The 21,312-nt window shown below is 39.9% G+C and overlaps 1 protein-coding gene across 2 annotated transcripts in view; it reads right to left on the bottom strand.

Annotated features, from left to right (window-relative positions):
* GRIA4 (glutamate ionotropic receptor AMPA type subunit 4) overlaps positions 1 to 21,312 on the bottom strand; it is a 324,862-nt gene that overhangs the window by 25,849 nt on the left and 277,701 nt on the right. For both annotated transcript variants that reach the window (XM_058185710.1, XM_058185708.1), the window contains exon 13: positions 18,916 to 19,163. In XM_058185710.1, the coding sequence (XP_058041693.1) occupies positions 18,916 to 19,163 (248 nt within the window). The remainder of the gene's footprint in view (positions 1 to 18,915; positions 19,164 to 21,312) is intronic.

The following is a 21,312-nucleotide window of genomic DNA, read 5'->3' as shown; positions in this document are numbered from 1 at the left end:
GTCGAAGTGCTGTCCTGGTGCTTGGAAGCTGTACGGGTCTGGATGGGGAGAAACAGACTCAAGCTCAATCCCTCCAAGACAGAGTGGCTGTGGATGCCGGCACCCCGGTACAGTCAGCTGCAGCCGCAGCTGACTGTTGGGGGCGAGTTAGTGGCCCCAAAGGAGGTGGTTCGCAACTTGGGCGTCCTCCTGGATGGACGGCTGTCCTTTGATGAACATCTGGCGGCCGTCTCCAGGAGGGCCTTTTACCAAGTTTGCTTGGTCCGCCAGTTGCGTCCCTTCCTTGACCGGGATGCCTTATGCACGGTCCCTCACGCTCTGGTTACGTCTAGGTTGGATTACTGCAATGCTCTCTACATGGGGCTGCCCTTGAGGTGCACCCGGAGGCTACAGTTAGTCCAGAATGAGGCTGCGCGAGTAGTAACGGGAGCCGTTCGTGGCTCCCATGTAACACCACTACTCCGCAGTCTGCACTGGCTTCCTGTGGTTTTTCGGGTGCGCTTCAAGATTTTGGTTACCATCTTTAAAGCGCTCCATGGCTTAGGACCTGGGTACTTACGAGACCGCCTGCTGTTACCCTTTGCCTCCCACCGACCCGTACGCTCTCACAGAGAGGGTCTCCTCAGGGTGCCATCCGCCAAACAGTGTCGGCTGGCGGCCCCCAGGAGTAGGGCCTTCTCTGTGGGGGCAGTGACGTTCTGGAACGAACTTCCCCCTGGCCTACGTCAAGTGCCTGATCTTCGGACCTTCCGTCGGGAGCTCAAAACACATCTATTCATTCAAGCGGGAGTGGCATAATAGTGTTGAATTTTAATTGGGGTTTTATGAATTTTAAAATTTAAAATTTTAATTTTAATTATCAGCCTTTTATAATCTGCTGTTTTAACTGTTGTTTTTAATTGTATATATTTTGTGTTTTATTTTTTGGCTGTACACCGCCCTGAGTCCTTCGGGAGAAGGGCGGTATAAAAATTTAATAAATAATAATAATAATAATAATAATAATAATAATAATAATAATAATAATAATAATAATAATAATTCAGCAGCTTTTTACTGTAGAATCACAGAAGACAATCTCCTACAAGCTTGAGAGACACTAGTCAATGATAATAATACTCTTACTTAACCCTAAGAGGAGACATTATTATAGAAGTAACCACATTATAAACATAATGATTCAGAATCTGTCAAACATAGAGGCTTTTGCTTACAGGTAGAGAAATAGAAATACTGAAAGTAAGCTGTAAATCATGTATAGCCTTATTGCCGTTCAACCTTGTTATAGCAAAAGCTATATAAAGAGATAAAAGATTAGGGAAAAATCTAAAGAGCTGACATTTTCTCTAAACTGTCTGGACACTACATAATTAGACTTCCATGCTTGAAAAGGTAGTAAGAAACTTTCATTTAGACATCTCTGTTATGATTAAAGGGGAAAATCATAATATGTCTGTTGTCTCGTCTGACCATTTCCCAAGAACCTATAGCCTATGAGAGTCATTCTATATTTCTCTAATTCATATTAAGCATCTTCTACATACCTAGAGTTGGTGGGACCTTTCAGACTGCTCATCTTGTGTTGACTCTGCTGTGGCCAGCATCCTGGCTCAATAGTAGTCACTAGGATCTTGGAGTCCGAGTGACAATCACTTAAATATGAGCCAGTGATGTCTGCTGCAGCTGCCGAAAAAGCCGACACCCTTGGCTGTATTAACAGAAGGATAGAGTCAAGATCACAGGAAGTGTTAATACCACTTTATAATGCCTTGGTAAGGCCACACTTGGAATATTGCATCCAGTTTTGGCTGCCACAATATATATAAAAATGTTGAGATTCTAGAAAGAGCATAGAGAAAAGGTCCCATAAGGGATACTTACGGGACCGTCTACTGCCACCGATTGCCTCCCACCGACCCGTACGCTCTCACAGGGAGGGACTCCTCAGGGTGCCATCAACCAGGCAGTGCCGGCTGGCGACGCCCAGGGGAAGGGCCTTTTCTGTGGAGGCTCCCACCCTCTGGAACGAACTTCCCCCAGGACTTTGCCAACTTCCTGACCTTCGAACCTTTCGCCGCGAGCTTAAGACACATCTTTTTATCTGCGCAGGACTGGACTAGAATTTTAAATTTTAAATTTGGTTTTAATGGGGTTTTACTATTTTATTGGGGTTTTAATATTCGGCCGTATTTAATAAGTTTTTTAAATTGGGGTTTTAACTTGTATTTATGTGTATATTTTACTTGGCTGTAAACCGCCCTGAGTTCCTTGGGAGATAGGGCGGTATAAAAATATGATTAAATAAATAAATAAATAAATAAATAAATAAATAAATAAATAAATAAATAAATAAATAAATAAATAAATAATAATAATAATAATAATAATAATAATAATAATAATAATAATAATAATAATAATAATAATAATAATAATAAAGGGGATTAGGGGATTGAAGGCTAAAACCTACAAAGAATAGTTGCAGGAATTGGGTATGTCTAGTTTAATGAAAAGGACTACAGTGACATGATAGCATCCCTCGCATCCTGGACATAAACTGTTTCAACTCCTACCCTCAAAACGACGCTATAGAGCACTGCACACCAGAACAACTAGACACAAGAACAGTTTTTTCCCAAAGGCCATCACTCTGCTAAACAAATAATTCCATCAACACTGTCAAACTATTTACTGAATCTGCACTACTATTAATCTTCTCATAGTTCCCATCACCAATCTCTTTCCATTTATGACTGTATGACTATAACTTGTTGCTGGCAATCCTTATGATTTATATTGATATATTGACCATCAATTGTGTTGTAAATGTTGTATCTTGATGAATGTATCTTTTCTTTTATGTACACTGAGAGCATATGCACCAAGACAAATTCCTTGTGTGTCCAATCACACTTGGCCAATAAAAAAAAATAATTCTATTCTATTCTATTCTATAGCAGTATTCCAATAATCTGAGGGGTTACCGTGAAGAACAGCACCTATTTTCCAAAGCACAGGACAAGAAGCAATGGATGGAATCTAATCAAGGAGAGAACCAACCTAGAACTAAGGAGAAATTTCCTGACAGTTGGAACAATTAATTAGTAGAACAACTTGCCTCCAGAAGTTGTAGAAGCTACAGAACTGGAGGTTCTAAAGAAGAGATTGGATAGCTAATTATCTGAAATAGTATAGAGTTTCCTACCTGAGGTTGGACTAGAAGACCTCCAAGATCCCTTCCAACTCTGTTATTCTGTTATTAGTGTTGGCCACTATTATTTTGGCGGCCTATTCCAAAGTTGTATGTCCACAATACTTTTGATCTAATAATCTTCCAAGATACCATGTTGCTTATCGCTATATGAAAATATATACCCAATTCCATAAAACATCACACTAGAGCCTAATAGGCTGGCATTATTGAATATTCCCCTAAACATCTGCATTTTGCAATTTCTGCTAACATCCTATAATGGATAAATAATATACTTGAAACTACACAATAGAATAAAAAGATTTTGAAGCACTTATCTCTTCACATTTCCACCCTTAGGACTGAAAGATATATTACAATTCCTGCAAGTGTAGTAATTGTCATAGATATAATTGCATTTTATACCTTCTGCCAGGAGGCAAACAAGTTTTGTGCCATGGAATGAACACAGAAATTGCACCTGCTTTTATTTCTCTATGCCTGTAAAGTGCTATTTTCTTTTCATATATTGAACATACAGGTAATTCTTGTTTAGTGACTCATACAGCAATTGTAATAATGATGTTAGGCTGCATTAACAGGGCGATCTTATCAAGATCACGAGAAGTGCTACTACCTCTTTATAATGCCTTGGTAAAACCACACATGGAATACTGCATCCAGTTTTGGTCACCACAATATAAAAAAGATATTGAGATTCTGGAAAGAGTGCAGAGAAGAGCGACAAAGATAATTGGGGTGGGGGTAAAGGCTAAAGCATGAATAAGGTTGCAGGAATTGGGTAGGTCTAGTCTAGTGAAAAGAAGAACTAGGGGTGACATGTTAGCAGTACTCCAATGTTTGAGGGGCTGCCACAAAGAAGAGGAGCGGGGCAACTTATTTTCCAGAGGACCAGAATGCAAGACAAGCAATGGATGGAAACTGAACAAAGAGAGAAGCAACCTAGAACTAAAAAAGAAATTTCCTGACAGTAAGAACAATCAACCAATGGAACAGCTTGCCTTCAGAAGTAGTGGGTGCTCCAACACTGGAGGCTTTTAAGAAGAAATTGGACAGCCATTTGTCTAAAATAGAACAGGGCTTAAGCAGGGAATTGGACTACAAGACCTCCAAGGTCCCTTCCAACAGTGTTACTCTATATTGTGATGAAAAAATAACTTTGCAAACAATCCTCACATTTATGACCTTTGCAAGTTTGTAAACCAGTTGAAATAACATCATAAGCACAGTCTCCATTTCACTTAGCAACCGCTTTGCTCAATAACTGAGTTGCTAATCCCAATTGTGGTTGCTAAATGAGGACTACCTGTAAATTTAAATAATATTTTGTATTGGCAATTATAAAAATGTAATATGCCTGGCTGCTCTAATTCTGTCTAATAGTTGCCTAACAGATATGTATATCATTGGATCTACTGATTTCATGGGTTTGTGTTACGTATGCGCATGATTAACATACACGGTACGTATAGTAACAGCTGTTCAATATCAAATAAATAATTACGTTTATTATGATACTGGTCAGCATCATATACAATTTTGTGAAACAGTTACAGCAAGGGTGTCCAAACTTGGCAACTTTAAGACTTGTGGACTTCAACTCCCAGAATTCCTCAGCCAGCAAGGCTGGCTGAAGAATTCTGGGAGTTGAAGTCCACAAGTCTTAAAGTTGCCAAGGTTGGACACCCCTGAGTTACAGAGTCTAGGTCAGGGGTCTCCAACCTTGGCAACTTTAAGACTTGTGGACTTCAACTCCCAGAGTTCCTCAGCCAGCTTTGCTTTGCTGGCTGAGGAACTCTGGGAGTTGAAGTCCACAAGTCTTAAAGCTGCCAAGGTTGGAGACCCCTGGTCTAGGTTAAAGTACATAAACATTTTCTAGATAAGTTCATAGAAATAAAACTGTTCAAATTAAGATGAAGTACAACACTTGTGAGCATGATCCCGTTCATGCTTCTAGGTAGCCTCAGCTTTATGATTCTCACTTAAATGAAAAATAATCTCAAAAGGCTTAAAACAAGACTACATGTTCAATCTTCAGAGCAGGGGCATTGTTTGTTAGTTTTGCAGTGGAACTCTATCCGGAATGGGACAGTTCGCTGCAGCCAACTTGCCATGGTCAACTTATCATGGCCAATTTGCCATAGGACAACTTGCTATGGGACAATTCAACAATTCAATTTAATGATTTAAAATAATCTTTAAAATATTTTAATTTTTGTCATTCACATTTCATTTTATCCCTGCTTTGGCATCCTTTCTTTAATGATTCTATTCCAGGTGAGGGTTGCTGGGGGTTCGCAGGGGTTTGGGAGAACCTCTAGTTAAGATTCTGTGCAGCTTAAAGAACCCCCAATTCCCACTCCTGGCTGGCCCTGCCCACACCACCTCGCCCCTCCAAGGAGTCCCCATGCAGCCCGTTTTGGTTGCAGGTAAGTGCAGAGCATGTGGGGAGGCTTGGGGAGGATGAAAAATGGGCCTACTGGACATTTAGGATTGTTTCTGGCCTCCAGAGGGCCTCTGGAGCCTGGGGAGGGCAAAAATGTTCCCCACCGTGGTGCAGGAGGCCAACTAGGCCACACTCACCATTGCCACGCCTACCCAGCAACCGAGCAGAGAACCCCTTGCTAAAAATTTTGAAGCCCACCCCTGTTCTATTCCACTATTTCTTCAATTTAGTATAACTCTTGTCCCTCAGGAAGTTGTCTGTGGTGAATTGATTGTGGTGAGTTGTCTGTGGTGAGTTGATCTTGGTGAGTTGGCTGTGGTGAGTTGGCTGCAAAGAATTGTCATAGACCCACTGTTATCTTCAGATAAACTGAAGATAAACTTCAGAAAGCCTCCTTTAATTCTATTGTTGTCTGTGGTAGAACCTCTACATTATCAGCATAGAGTATCACTGCTCTTAACCTGCCTGCAATATTTGGTTGGGGAAAGGCTACTTTTATCAGCTAAATGACTACAGAATTTTATCTGGAAATGGAATAATAGCAGGGCAAGATACAGCCTTGTTTAATTCTCTTAAACTGAGGTGTTCTTCAGTCAGAGAACTGCCCTTCCACCTTCCACCTTCCACCTTCCACCTTCCACATCTTAATCTTAAGACTGGAATTGTCTTACATATTATAGATAACAATAAGCCATTGTTGACTTCTGAAGTCCTCCCACAATTTGCTTCTAGTGATACGATCAACTGCTTGCTTAAAATCAGTAAATAGCACAAAGTAGGTTTTGCTATATATTTCTCCATTTAAGAACTCAGTATGAATCCTAGCACTAGCTCTAGCACTTAGACTTATATTTTTGTTGTTAGTTGTGAAGTCTTGTCCGAACCATCGTGACCCCATGGACAACATTTCTCCAGGCCTTCCTGTCCTCTACCATCCTCTGGAGTCCATTTAAACTCATGCCTACTGCTTCAGTGACTCCATCCAGCCACCTCATTCTCTGTTGTCCCCTTCTTCTTTTGCCCTCAATCTTTCCCAGCATTAGGCTCTTCTCCAGTGAGTCCTTCCTTCTCATTAGGTGGCCAAAGTATTTCAGTTTCATCTTCAGGATCTGGCCTTCTAAAGAGCAGTCAGGGTTGATCTCCTCTAGAACTGACTTGTTTGTTCGCCTTGCAGTCCAAGGGACTCGCAGGAGTCTTCTCCAGCACCAGAGTTCAAAGGCCTCAATTCTTTGGTGATCAGCCTTTCTTATGGTCCAACCTTCACAGCCATATATTGCAACTGGGAAAACCATAGCTTTGACTATATGCACTTTTGTTGGCAGGGTGATGTCTATGCTTTTTAGTACGCTGTCTAGATTGGCATAGCTTTCCTCCCCAGGAGCAAGCGTCTTTTAATTTCTTGATGTTTTACATAGTGTTTTACAGCCCTCTCTAAGTGGTTTACAGAGTCAGCATATTTCCCCCAACAATCTGGGTCCTCATTTTACCCACCTCGGAAGGATGGGAGGCTGAGTCAACCTTGAGCCTGGTGAGATTCGATCTGCCAAACTGCTGGCAGCTGGTGATCAGCAGAAGTAGCCTGCAGTACTGCAGGCTAACCACTGCACCACCACGGATCATTGTATCCTATTGTATTTCTGCCTTCTCTGAAGTCTACTTCATGGAATATTTCCTGTCTACATTCAGTTTGTAATTTCCGGTGTTGGTATCTTACTTTTAACTGTAAGTTATACATTACAATTTACTGATAATACTTAATAGGTTGATAATTATCAGGGAGACCTTTCCTTTCCTTCTTAAAGGTTGATACTATGTCAATAGATCTGGAAACAAGGATTACAGGAATGCTATTTTATTGTTGTAGGTTATAATAACAGAATCTTAAAAGCCCCATCCGTTTCCAATGATGTCAACAGAATCACAACATAGTTATTTTGATTTCTTTCTGAAACTGCTCCTCTTTCCCAGAACTGAGTTCACGTTTATCTTCCTTGCATACTTACACCAATATTATCTCTACATCTCTCTACATCTACTTCAGTAAATACATAAACCAAAGTTGGGTATCACTGTTTAAATTGTTTTTAATTAACTCTGGAGGAATCAGGTATATCCCTAATGCATTTCTCAATTTCAGCGGATCAATTTCTTTATCAATTTGAGGTTGCACTGCAGACAGCGCAGAAGTCCAAAATTATTCCTTTTTCAAGGCAGCAATTATATTGGTCTTGTTGCATAAAGTTCACAGAAAAATTATTGGCAGATATCAAACACCCAAGTAGAAGTGTCGCTTGATGTATCTGTTGATTCCACTATGCCATTATATCATCTCCAGTCAGCTGTTTATATAAAAAGAATGGCCTTGTAAAACTATCTGGACTGATACTTCCATGGGGTTCTGTTGTGGGGATAATTGGCATTATCATTACCTTCCTTGACTGGGATGCCTTATGCACGGTCACTCACGCTCTTGTCACTTCCCGTTTGGATTATTGCAATGCTCTCTACATGGGGCTGCCCTTGAAGTGCACCCGGAGGCTGCAGCTAGTCCAGAATGCAGCTGCGTGGGTAATAGTGGGAGCAACTCGTTGCTCCCATGTAACACCAATCCTGCGCGGCTTGCACTGGCTTCCTGTGGTCTTTCGGGTGCGCTTTAAGATTTTGGTCACCACCTTCAAAGCGCTCCATGGCTTAGGGCCCGGGTACTTACGGGACCGCCTGCTGTTACCTCATGCCTCCCACCGACCCATACGCTCTCACAGAGAGGGTCTTCTCAGGGTGCCGTCCGCCAAACAATGTTGGCTGGCGGCCCCCAGGGGCAGGGCCTTCTCTGTGGGAGCTCCTACGCTCTGGAACGAACTTCCTCCTGGACTACGTCAAGTGCCTGATCTTCGGACCTTTCGCCGTGAGCTGAAAACGCACTTATTTATTCAAGCGGGACTGGCTTAATATTTTTAATATTTTTACATTTTTAACTGGGGTTTTACTATTTTAGGGTTCATAATTTTAAATTTTTAAATGTTGGCCATTTTTTCTAATATGCTCGGCTTTAAATTGTTGTTTTAATTGTATATTTTTGTGTTTTTTATCTTTTGGCTGTACACCGCCCTGAGTCCTTTGGGAGAAGGGCGGTATAAAAATTTAATAAATAAATAAATAAATAAATAAATATCATGAGGCATTACCTGGTCACATCATGAATTTAAACACAGAGCCCTTATTCTTAATTTACTCCTCTACTGACTACCAATTGTTGGAGATGTTATACCAAACTTTTTGCTCTTCAGTGGTTATCTATAATAAATGAACTAATGCACCTAATTTACTCTGAACTAAATCTCCCTCTCATAAAAACATGGATTTTAACTGTCTATCAGAAACATAGGGCTCTAACTTCTATTTTCATTTCAAGCTGTGCGTCCTCCTTTAATTCCAAGAAAAATGATATGTGATCACTATCAAAATAGCAATTGATCTTAATCTACAGTATATAGGAACTGCAATGACATAAAGAAAAGAACAACATACTCTAAATGCTAATGTCTTCCCAATATGCATATTTTCTTGGATAACCCTTTTATGGCCCTACTTAGGAACAATAGCTCCAAATTATTATATGCCTTAGTGTTCAGGCCTTCATAATTAAGTTTTGAGTCTTTAAAACCATACTTCATCAGATTGGTTAGATTAGGGAGGCACTTATGGAATATTGTGTAAAAAACCTCATCATCTATTCTTGCATTAAAACTACCTTCAACAATTTCATTGCACCTGATTTTCATTGGCTTTTGGGCAAGAGTCTTACAGCCCAAGCAAGGATTTGATGAAACTTCTACAAACTCCAGTTCTTATTTCATAAAGTATGAGGTACTAAGTAAAACATCAGAGCAGGGTAGCAAAAAGAGCCAAATAGCTAGGATTTGTCATCATTTCCTATCTTAGCATAAATTAAGAAAGCACCATATAATTCATACTAGGCTGATCTATAAGCCTATATTCCATTGTGATTTTTCTAACACTTTTGTCCCAGTTCATCTCAGAATAGGTAGAACAGTCTCAAGATTACTGGTAAGGAGGGCTTAGCAGACATTTTTGTCATTTTAAATTAGGGTAGAGCAGGGATGTCAAACTCGCAGCCCATGGGCTGGATGCATCACGCACTGGCCACCCCCACCTGCATTTTAGCGAAAGGAAAAAAAGGCACAATATGTCACATGACCAACGCGAGTTTGACACCCTTGGGGGAAAGAGAACAGGAATAGGTAGAAATTCATAAAGGAAATACTTTTCAATTATGTATCTTAGATTGCACCAATGGGGAAAACCATCTAAAATTTCTAATAATTTTCTCCTCACATTTGCCCAAACATTTGCTGAATTGCAAACACAATTTTAATTGGCAGTAATGAATAAACAATCTTAGCTGTATGCAGTGGTGGGATTCAAATTTTTCCATTACCGGTTCTGTGGGCGTGGCTTGGTAGGGCAGCACCTTGCTGTGAGTGACATCGAGTTGGCCATGCCCACTCAGTCACATGACCCTCACCAAGCCACACCTACCAAGCCATGCCCACAGAACCCGGTAGGAAAAAAAATTGAACTTACACCAATTGCAGCTTTTCTACCTATTTTCTACGCAGGGTCTGAGGTTGTTAAACTCAGAATCTGTCAACCCTCCTCCTGCATGTTGCCTGCTCTCAGTTCACCAAGCATTGCCCCATTTCCCCTCCTTCAGAAGCCCCAGTCCTTACTCAAGCTCCCTGCTTCCTCCCTCACGACTGCCTCTTTCTTCATCCCCTTCCTCCTGTAGCTGGCTGCCAGGTGGTATTTATTGGTTCAGCAAACCAGTTAAAATTGCAGCTACCAGTTCGCCAGAACCGGTCTGGCTGTATATAATATGTCTCTCTGTCTCTCTCCCCTCTCTTTCTCACACACAATTAGAGCCACCTGGACCATATACAGCAATGCAGATTTCTTCTTAAATAATTGGGATTAGAATGAACAAACCTGACTACCAAAACAATCTGGAGACACCACAGTACAACCTGCACAGTATCTAAACAAATAACTATTTTGTATTTATTTAGTAAAAAGTATAGTTGTACAGAAGTAATTCCAAAAGTGCTTAGAGAGGTCCAAGGATGCAGAATGCCCATGGAATACAAGAGTATTTACACCCTCAAGATTGGCTACCATACATACACTACTGCGAAGCTGAATAATTGACCTTAGCAGAATCATCTTCTCCTTCTCATAAATTGTCAAATGACTCACTGTATAATTACTGCAACTATCAAACCACACAAGATATATTGCTAACTTTTTATTATCCTATAGTTTTGGGGGGAAAAAACATCCTTCCTTATGCCAAGCCAAATTGTGTTTTTTTTTTAATCATGAGAAAATTTCTTTCTAACAATAAAACAATTCATAGCAGCAAAAGTCCTGAGCCCACGCCATTAGCTACCAATTATTATCTCCCAAGTATTCGCTTTTGCTTGACACTTTTTGTTCTGCCTCCTTCCCCACTTCAGACCCTGCCTTCAGCCAGTGGATTCACGGCTCTTATCAGTCCTGGCAGGGAAATCGCAGCTGCCTGTCAAAGTTCAAACAAATGACTCATGCAGCAAGACTTTCAGCTCTTTTTGAAACGGATCAGCTAAACTTTGCTTCTCATGGAGTGAAAGCAGTCCCAAAGCTCCTTATATATCCTGTGGGGTGGGGCTCTTGCCCCACCCTTCCTTTTGATGACGCCGCCTCTCTAATCTTCTGAGGCGCGGATCAAGCCAAGCTTGATTATTATTATCAGCTGGGTCTGAAGGCGTAGCCTGGGGAAGGGAGGAATCAGGGGATGACGGCCTCATTATGTCCTCCGACTGGTCTGGTTCTGGCTCCTGGAGCTGAGGCAAAGGAATCGGTGCTCCCGAGGTAAGCCTTACCGGCCCTTCCCCCTCACTCTCTGAGTCACTTTTGGGCATGGGGCCAGGTTCGGGGGCTGGAGTCACAACACTTTTCCATGTATAACAATATTTTTGATGGCTTTGTGCTGGAAATCTAGCTTTACTGAATTTTGGAACTTCTCATACATCTTTATAATTTAAATCATTGCTTCCAGTTACCAAAATTCCAAGAGATTCACAATTCTTTCTACTTCCTCTCAAGAATTTGTCTTCATTTTATCAGAATTATTGATGGTGAAGAATGTCTATGAAGAATGTCTATGAAGCTGAAGAGGGAAACTACAGAGGAATAGAGAAAATGAGTGGCTGTGCCCTGAAGCAACAAAGAAAATTGACCAAACCTGATCCAATCGTTACACTACTTAATGTTCTACAGCAAAACCTTCAGTAAATATATGAACAATTTATTCTTGAATTCAGACAATGATGCAAGTCCTACACTGCAAATGATACCCGAGTTGCATTTACAGAACAAAAGTAATTTCATTACTGCTTTAAACCATTTTTCTGGGTTTTCTGAATACTATTTTTGCATTGACATAATATATTGAATAATGAATGTGCTAAGAGGCAAATCTGCATAACCGAAAAACTCCTGATCAAATGTAAATCTAACCAAACTTGGCATACTTTATCAATGAAGCTGCTAGATCTTCAACTGAGCTGGGAAAACATACATTATGCTGTCATTGTTTATTCTAACTTGTTGTAGGTGAGAGTAACAGGTGGTCTGCAGTCACAATGTGTGATAATTTTCAGTTCTCCCCAATAAAAGATGGACTGTGGGAGCTGCGAAGACTGGGGGTGGTGGAAGACTTACTTATCAGAGGCTTGGCAGAAGGGGCAGACAACACAATCAGTTGTCCTCTCCTTTGCCTTCCGCTGCTGGTCCCTTGTTGCATCACTTGAATTGGGCAGCACCATAGACTCATCTATGGAGATTCTCAGTCATCCAGGTCATGGTTGTCCCAAAGGTGCTTTTTCAGGAGGCAACTGGACTTTCTGGTTTTTCTATGAAAATATTTCGCTTCTCATCCAAGAAGCTTCTTCATCTTCAAAGAATAACCAGAAAGTCCAGTTGCCTCTTGAAAAAGCACCTTTGGGACAGCATCTTAGACAGTTTCAAGAGGACAGCGTTAGCCCAAAGGTGCTTTTTCAGGAAGCAACTGGACTTCCTCGTTTTTTTCTTTTTAAGATGTTTTGCTTCTCATCCAAGAAGTTTCTTGAGCTCTGACAAGATAGTAAGGAATGGAAGAGCTGAAGAAGCTTCTGGGATGAGAAGCAAAATGTCTTCAAAAGAAAAAACCCCCAAGAAAGTCCAGTTGCCTCCTGAAAAAGCACCTTTGGAACAACCATGACTTGGATGACTGAGAATCTCTACAGGACAGTGTTGGGTTGCTTATTTGAAGTCATAGATGGCAATGTCTGCTTTTATGAGATCTGTCCTCATTCGATAGTAGGTGATCTTGATGTCTCCTAAGAAGCCATGTTCCTGTCTTATCAGCCTTACTCACTTGCATTCTTCTTCTATTTGCTAGTTGGTAGTTACTCAAATCCCAAATGTGTTGTCCTACAGCTAGCTCCAGAATGCTCAGAAGAGGCCTTTCCACTAGGGGGCAGTTTTGGACAGCTTGGTGTGCATGCCTGGTCTCTGGAAAACAAGGGCATTGAAGCTGCCATCATGTCCACTGCCCAGCTCCTAGAGCTATTTTTGGGTTTCTATGATGGTATGCCAGGGGCCCATAGTGGTAGGTTTCACTCTGCATGGACCACATGTTACAGATGGTATGAATGGCCCAATCCAAGAGTAAATGAGCTCTCTTAAATCCCATTGCCCCATGAATCAAAATAAACTTGATGTTAGAACAGAAATGTCAAAATTGAAAACTCACTGATGTCTAGAATAGAATGTCAAAATTGAAATTCACTGATCCTGAGAATCAGTGAACTAAAATGATGGAAATTAATCATAATAGAATAGGGGAACACCAAACCTTCTAGTATGGCCGAGAAATCTTAGAAAAAAATTCAAAAAAATCCAGTTTATTAGAAAAAATGTACCAAAGTCAGTGCTCCAATTGCAACCCTTCAAATGAAAGCAACATCACAATTCAAGTCAAAAGCAAACTAATCAATCAGCTTGTCAAATCCTTCTTGACAGAATATGCACATGAAGCACAAGCACACACATACACACAAAGTTAATGTAACAGTTTTAGGAAATTGACATTATAAAATTGGAGGGGAAACAAATAAATCTAGCCTTTGTTTTAATAAGAATTCTGCCCCCTCTCCCAATCAATATTTTAGCAAATACCTTTTTCGAAGAATTGGACATCACTAGCTGGACATCACTAGCTGGACAAATAGAGTAGCTGAAAAATTTAGGACTGCAATTCATGATTTCATTACTACAGAAACAAAAATATTTTAAAAATAAAAAAGGAACCTGTCTCTGTGCTGACAGAATTGAAGAAGAGTAAAATGATATTATGATCAGGACCAGAATAAAGCTTTTGGTTTGCAAATTCAGTTTCAGGTAGGCCAAAGAGGTAGCCAAGAAGTCAGGTGCCTTGAGGTGTCTCCATCTAAAATGGATATTAGCACTTCATAAGCAACATCCACAAATCTTTACCACAACTTGGGCTATTAAGAGAGCCCAGTCTTCCCTGACTGGCGCCTCCAGTTATGTTTGACTACAGCATCCAGCTGTAGCTCAGGTAAGCTATACTTTCTATCTAAAATATCATCCATGGTGAAGTATGGTTATTGGAACTGGTTATTGCCTAATATGGACAACGTTCCCTTGAATGAAGCTACAATGCATACGTTCAAAGATGCAAAAAAGGAATTTGGTACACGTATCTTGTATGCACCATGAGAGATAAACAAGCTCAGTAAAGCTTTGCGGTTTGAGTCAAAACAGCTTGGAAATAAAACAAAGCTACTTCTGAAGGTTGGGGAGTGGGGAAAATAATAATAATAATAACCTTTATTGTCACTGCACAATTTAGATTGGTGGCGCTCCCTCAGTGCAACCCCCTAACACAAAACAACTCACAGTGAAGACAGAAAATCCCTCACCCAATAAATTGTATTAACAAACGCCCAGTCCTATTGCAGCAGTATGAACATGTTACACATTGCGCCGGCCCTGAAAGTCCATCGTACCACATAGTTATTGTTGTGACTCCGGCCCTCGAGCCTGTTCTCATAGAAGAGAGTGACTCGGCAGGTGAGGGAGAGGAGCCAGCAAGGCCTCCCTCACCAGGACCCTCCTCGCTGGCACTGCCCCAAGTTCCAGCTGCAGACCAGGAGGAGGAGCTGACAAGGCCTCCCTCTCCCGCACCCTCCTCCTCCCTGGCAACACCTCAAGTCCCAGCTGCTGACGATCAATCCTGGATTGATCCGAGGCAGCGACGTAAAGATAAGCGTGCGCAACAGAGAAAAAGGTGTGGCAGGCTCAGAGATTGCTGAGTCACTGAGCCACACCCCACAGGGTATAAAAGTGGGTGGAGCTGCCATGTGGCCCTTGTGATGGACAAAAAAGCTACCAAGGGTGCACTGCAGCACGGTTGTTGGAGGGTTAACAGACTTGTCAGTGAGTTTTGGCAATGGATCTTGGATACGAGATAACGGACTCAGAACTTGGCAGGCCTTTGCACGGTCACTGCCAAGTATTTCCTCAACTGAAGGAAATCAGGTCTGTAGCAAATAAAAAGACTGGGAGACACGCGTCTTGCATTTACTCTGTGAAGTGGGGAGGGGGACATAACAGTTATGATGTTATTTTGCATTCAGGACTCTGACAGCCCACGGATAAAAACTATTCTTCACCCTTTCTGTGCGGCTGGCTATGCTACTATATCTCCTTCCTCTTTCTGCGCCAACTCAGTAAGCTCAAACTGCCCAAGGAGCTGCTGATCCAATTCTACAGAGGAATTATTGAGTCTGTCATTTGCACCTCTATAACTGTCTGGTTCAGTTCTGCAACCCAACAAGACAGAGACAGACTTCAGAGGATAATTAGAACTGTAGAAAAAATAATTGCTACCAACTTGCCTTCCATTGAGGACCTGTATACTGCACGAATCAAGAAGAGGGCCATGAAAATATTTGCAGATCCCTCGCATCCTGGACATAAACTGTTTCAACTCCTACCCTCAAAACGACGCTATAGAGCACTGCACACCAGAACAACTAGACACAAGAACAGTTTTTTCCCGAAGGCCATCACTCTGCTAAACAAATAATTCCCTCAACACTGTCAGACTATTTACTGAATCTGCACTACTATTAATCGTTTCATAGTTCCCATCGCCAATCTCTTTCCACTTATGACTGTATGACTATAACTTGTTGCTGGCAATCCTTATGATTTATATTGATATATTGACCATCAATTGTGTTGTAAATGTTGTACCTTGATGAACGCATCTTTTCTTTTATGTACACTGAGAGCATATGCACCAAGACAAATTCCTTGTGTGTCCAATCACACTTGGCCAATAAAAAATTCTATTCTATTCTATTCTATTCTATTCCCAATGGTAGGAGGGTAAAGAAGTGATGACCAGGGTGTGAGTCGTCCCTGAGGATTTTCCTCACTCTTCTAAGGCAGCGAGCCCTAGTGAACTTGTCTAGCGAACAGCTGCTCAGGTATATATCCAAGCCAACCCAAATTGGAGAATAGCCCATTACCATCCAGTAAGTTCTCAAGGATCTCTATCTCTCTCTCTCTCTCCCCCTCCCTCCCCCCCCATCTCTCCTTCCAATTTTCTGAATCCACTCACAACTTCCTTTCATTCCACCAAATGCCAACATATCATTAACAATTCTATGCAAGGAGGAGAAAAAAAAAGAGTAGAACATCTGTCCCTCTATCCTAGAATGTCCATAGTTGTAATTTTGCAGAAGCAGGGATAGGAGCTTTTCCCTTCTCCGCTGTCTCTACTCTTCCAGGCCCAATGTTATACACACAACAGCAATCACATAGGCTTGAGAAATATGGTTTCTTCAGAGGCTATTAATTTTGCAGAAGCCATTGAGAAAAATGGGCTATTTTCCAGGATCCAGTCACAATCTGATTTGTTTTCTAGGAGCAGAGCCAAGTCTGAGAAAAGGAAGAACGAAGAAAACCCAGGACTGAAGAGGAAAGAGAATAATGTTTCAATTGCCACTACAGCCTCAAAATAGGTTTCTAGATTTACTAAGGAATTTGTAGTCTCTGGGTGGGCTTTTGGTTGGGTTGGAAGCCTCTCTCTTCATGAAGCTTCTATTTTTAAATATTTCTTTTTGTACTTTTTAATTTCCATCTGAATTTATCTGGTACTTTCCATAAACAATAAGTAATATATTGGGATTGTATCACATATCTGCTTTAAACAGGTATCCTTGAGTCCTGCCAGGATGAAAATTGCATGGTGTGAACAATTTTATTGTGTCATGTTTTTCTTGCTTTGCATACATTAAAATTGAGGGACTGGGGATTTTTTGTGGCTGAACTATAAGAGAAATACTACTTTTTTTTTTGGTACCCTGAAATTGTCCACAGCTTTTTCAGTTGCCATTATTCATCTTCAAGTTGCCATCTTTTTAAACACAAATCAAAGAGGAAAAAATATTGTTTTTATCTGCGAATCAAATCAGCTTGCATATAAAAACAAATAAGTTCGGCATCATCTTAAACATGTTCTGTTCTAAGTAAGCCTCCTTTTCTTTCCAGTGGGACTTATTCTCAACCTCAAATTCACGTGCTCATTCTTATGAGAATAAATTACACTGAAGAGATTGGGACTTCAGAATAAATTGAACTAGGGATTGCACTGCAATATATTTAATATTCTCATTTGGAAAAAAATTGTTTGTTTGTTTGAATGAATCTATATGCTATACTGATAATACTTGACTTGCAACCATTTGTTTAGTGACTGTTCAAAGCTATTAGCACTGAAAAAGTGACTTATGACTATTACAGCATCTCATGATCATTTGTTCAAAATTCTGGCATTTGACAATTGGCATGTATTTATAACTATTATATTGTAGATCTACTGTAAATCAATCAATCTATCTATCTATCTATCTATCTATCTATCTATCTATCTATCTATCTATCTATCTATCTATCTATCTATCTATCTATCTATCCACCCACCCACCCACCCATCCACCTACCTACCTGTCCGTCTATCCATTCATCCATTCATCCATCCATCCATCCAGTCAGCCATCCATCTACCTACCTACCCATCCATCCATCCATCCATCCATCCATCCATCCATCCATCCATCCATCCATCCATCCATCCAATTGCCCATCTTACCCCAAGGTAACTCTGGGTGGTTGACAATATTAAAAAGATAAAATTTTACAAAACTTATACACAATAACAACTAAGCACAGTGGTACCTTTAGTACTCAGCTGCTTCGAAACTCATCAAATTTGGTAACCAATGCATTTTGATGTGAAAATTTTATCCCGGTACTCATCATTTGTTTGGTACTCAACACACAAGCTAGAATTTGTTGGTGTCAGTTAACTTGTGATTCACTACATTATTCCTTATGGGAAAAATTTGTTCGGTACTCATTTTTAGTACTCATCATGCTTCCCAGAACCAATTAAAAATGAATACCAAGGTACACTGTAATAAAAAGATAAAGGCTACCTTCTGACAAGCAAAGTCAATGGGGAAGCCAGATTCATTGACCAACTGTCTTACTAACTTAACAATTGCTGTGATTCACTTTGAAACTGTGGCAAGAAAGTTTATAAAATGGGGCAAAAAACGCTTAACAACTGTTGTCTTAGCAAAAGAAATTTTGGGACTAAATTGTGGTTGCAAGTCAAAGATTATCCATCCTTCAGTGCTGCAATATTAAGAGCTTCAAATTATTTAAAGACCATTTTCAAAGTCCATAATTCCACAAGCAATTCTCATGTGATAACTTCCCCCCCTTTTTAAGGGAATTTTGCAGTTTTTGTTTTAAAAAGCCATTGTGCGTAAACATCAGGTCTTGGGCTTTTGCTTTTTTTATAAAAAGACTTGGAAGCAGTGTTCAGAGAGTATGGTTTTTATATGGCCTTGGCTGATATACATTAATTGTCACTATTTAATGGATTTTGCTATGAGCAACTGTTACCTCCTGGACGATCGAAAATATGAAATGGAAAAAAGAAAACAGAACATACCATGTCCACAGAAAAACACAAAAAGAACTAGATCAGGGACATCAGGGAAGGTGGAATACTATAACAACACATTTTAGATTGTTATATTATTCCACCCACCTTAATGAAGAACCCTTTGGTGTGGCTACTCCGTAGCCTTTCGAATCCAGATTTCCGCCCACTTTCATGGTGTCACATGGCTTTCGCTGTTCAATGTATTCATTCATGGTGGATTCCAGGAGGAAGGCAAACTTGCCCTTGGACTTGCGGACACGGGCAACGCCCTCAGCTGTGGTCCTAGCGAAGACGGATGGGTCTGTTGTGCTCATGTATGCCCACATCTTTTCATATACTGCTATTTTAGATCTCTGAAGGAAATTAAAAGGAGGTTAGATGCAACAAAGGAAGAAGAGCCTTGCAAAACCTGGTTGCTATCTCAAATATAATCAAGAGTCATTTAATTGCTCCACAATAGGAAATAGGTCTCTTTTGATAGAATGAGATGCTTTCATCAAAAGGAGACTGCAGTTTTGACAGACATACAGCTAACAAATTTTAACTAGTTTATGCCCTGTTCTTGAAGTCCTTTAAAGATATAATCCGGAACAAACAGAAAAAAATTATATGAGTGCATACAACAGTAACTAGATGTCTGAATTAATGGCAGTAAATCTGTTGAGTACTATGTGTACTTTCTAAAACTAATGATTCAACACAAAGTAAAACATGTTATTCTAACTTTCGTTAGGAAAAAAGTAAATTACTATTTTTGAAGATGCAATTTTTTTAAAAAAAAAGTTGAGTAGGATATTAATCGCTATATAGCCTAAAAAAACTTCCTAGTGCAAGATTGTTCCCATTTCTTGATTATTTGCACACATATAAGAGGAAGTCCTTGGATTGCTTCTTGGGATCAATAAATCCAAAGCCTATAATTATTATATTGTTTTCAATGTGATCAGACTTGCTTTTGTACATAAAGCAAGTCAAAGAATAACTAATAGTTGATACTCATGTCTGAACTGTCCAGCTATGTGCTTAAAATATTTGTTTGATGGACTAGCTTCAGAGTAGCTTGTCAATAGTCTACTTTTGACATTTCTAGACCTAGCTCTGATTTCCATAGTGAATGGAACAAAAAGTAATGTTGGGATCCCCATAAATAAAAATATTTTTAATATATAAACAATTGAATGTATTAAATATAATTGTACTTAAGCTTACCCTGTTTCTGCTTAAAAAGAACATTGCAGAAATATTTGACAGCCTCCACAATGCTGAAATAACCACCACAAAAATAACCATATATCTGTATCATAATTAATCTGCTATTACTATGGATTTTACCCCTTTCTTTTGAAAAAGCTATCACATTACACTATCTATTACTACAATGTTAAATTAAAAAAACCTTATGAAATTATTTATCTATCTATCAAATTTATATAGGAGCCCATCTCACAAAATGCAGGTGGCTATACTGAAATTGTTCAAGTAAGAGATAAAAGAAAGAGATACGCTTTTAAAAAATGAGACAAGTTGGTATAATCTACCTAGAAACTTTTTTTATGACCCATTTCATTTATTGCTAAGAGACCTTATGTCAGGTCCCATAGTTCTCTATCGGGACCATTCTGCTGAGAGAGGGGAGGCTTGAAGGAGGGATTCTTTGCAAAGGGTTTCTTTGCTTTCATTTGCTTTGCTTTGCTCTACCATGTGGGAAATAGGGAGGGGGGGGAAGGAATGTGTCTCAGGTCATATTAGGGAGGGGGAGAAGAATGTGCTTTGAGTGATTCTGAAGCGCCTGGGAGTTGACAGTTATTACCTTCTCTACCCATTCTCAAACATCTTCACACCTTGAGATTGGCTTGATGTTGAACTGGACATTGGGAGCGGCTTTGCTTGTGGCAGTTTAACCAAACACTTTGAGCGGGAAGCTTCAGATCCTGCCTACATTTCCTTTGCTATCACTGTATTTCAATAAAAGTTCATTTTGAAATGATAATTGTTTCAAAAGTGCTACTTTCTTGAGAAGATTGGAGAGGTAGGACTTCACACTTTAATACCCCGGTAAGTATAATTTCATTGTAGTTTCCTTTTTCAATGTAAAACACATTAAATCTTCAATAGACATTTGTCTGGATCTTATATGTAGGGTCTGTCTAAGCATATGGCCTTGTATGCAAACATTAAATGCAAATCCTGGCATGCAAAGGGGTTTCTCTCATTAGTATCAGTATGTATACATCCCACTTTCCTTATTTTTACCTGAAATATTTATTTTTAATAGTTCTAATTTAAATATGAGTAATTCTGGATCCAACACATAGCTTAGCACATCTCAAAATAGTTTCAGTGAACCATATCCAGTTCATATTTCGGACAGAGCCAAGAATACAAGTGACAACAGATACCACTGTTTATAAAGTTCTATGTCTCCTTGATAACGGTGAAATTTACAGCACAGCATTATAGATTTCTGTTCAGAAATACTTCACTTGTGTTTAAAGACTGCAG

This window comes from Ahaetulla prasina, chromosome 5, assembly GCF_028640845.1.
Source record: "Ahaetulla prasina isolate Xishuangbanna chromosome 5, ASM2864084v1, whole genome shotgun sequence".
Classification (NCBI taxonomy): Eukaryota; Metazoa; Chordata; class Lepidosauria; order Squamata; family Colubridae; genus Ahaetulla; species Ahaetulla prasina.
This window is presented reverse-complemented; position numbering and strand designations above follow the sequence as displayed.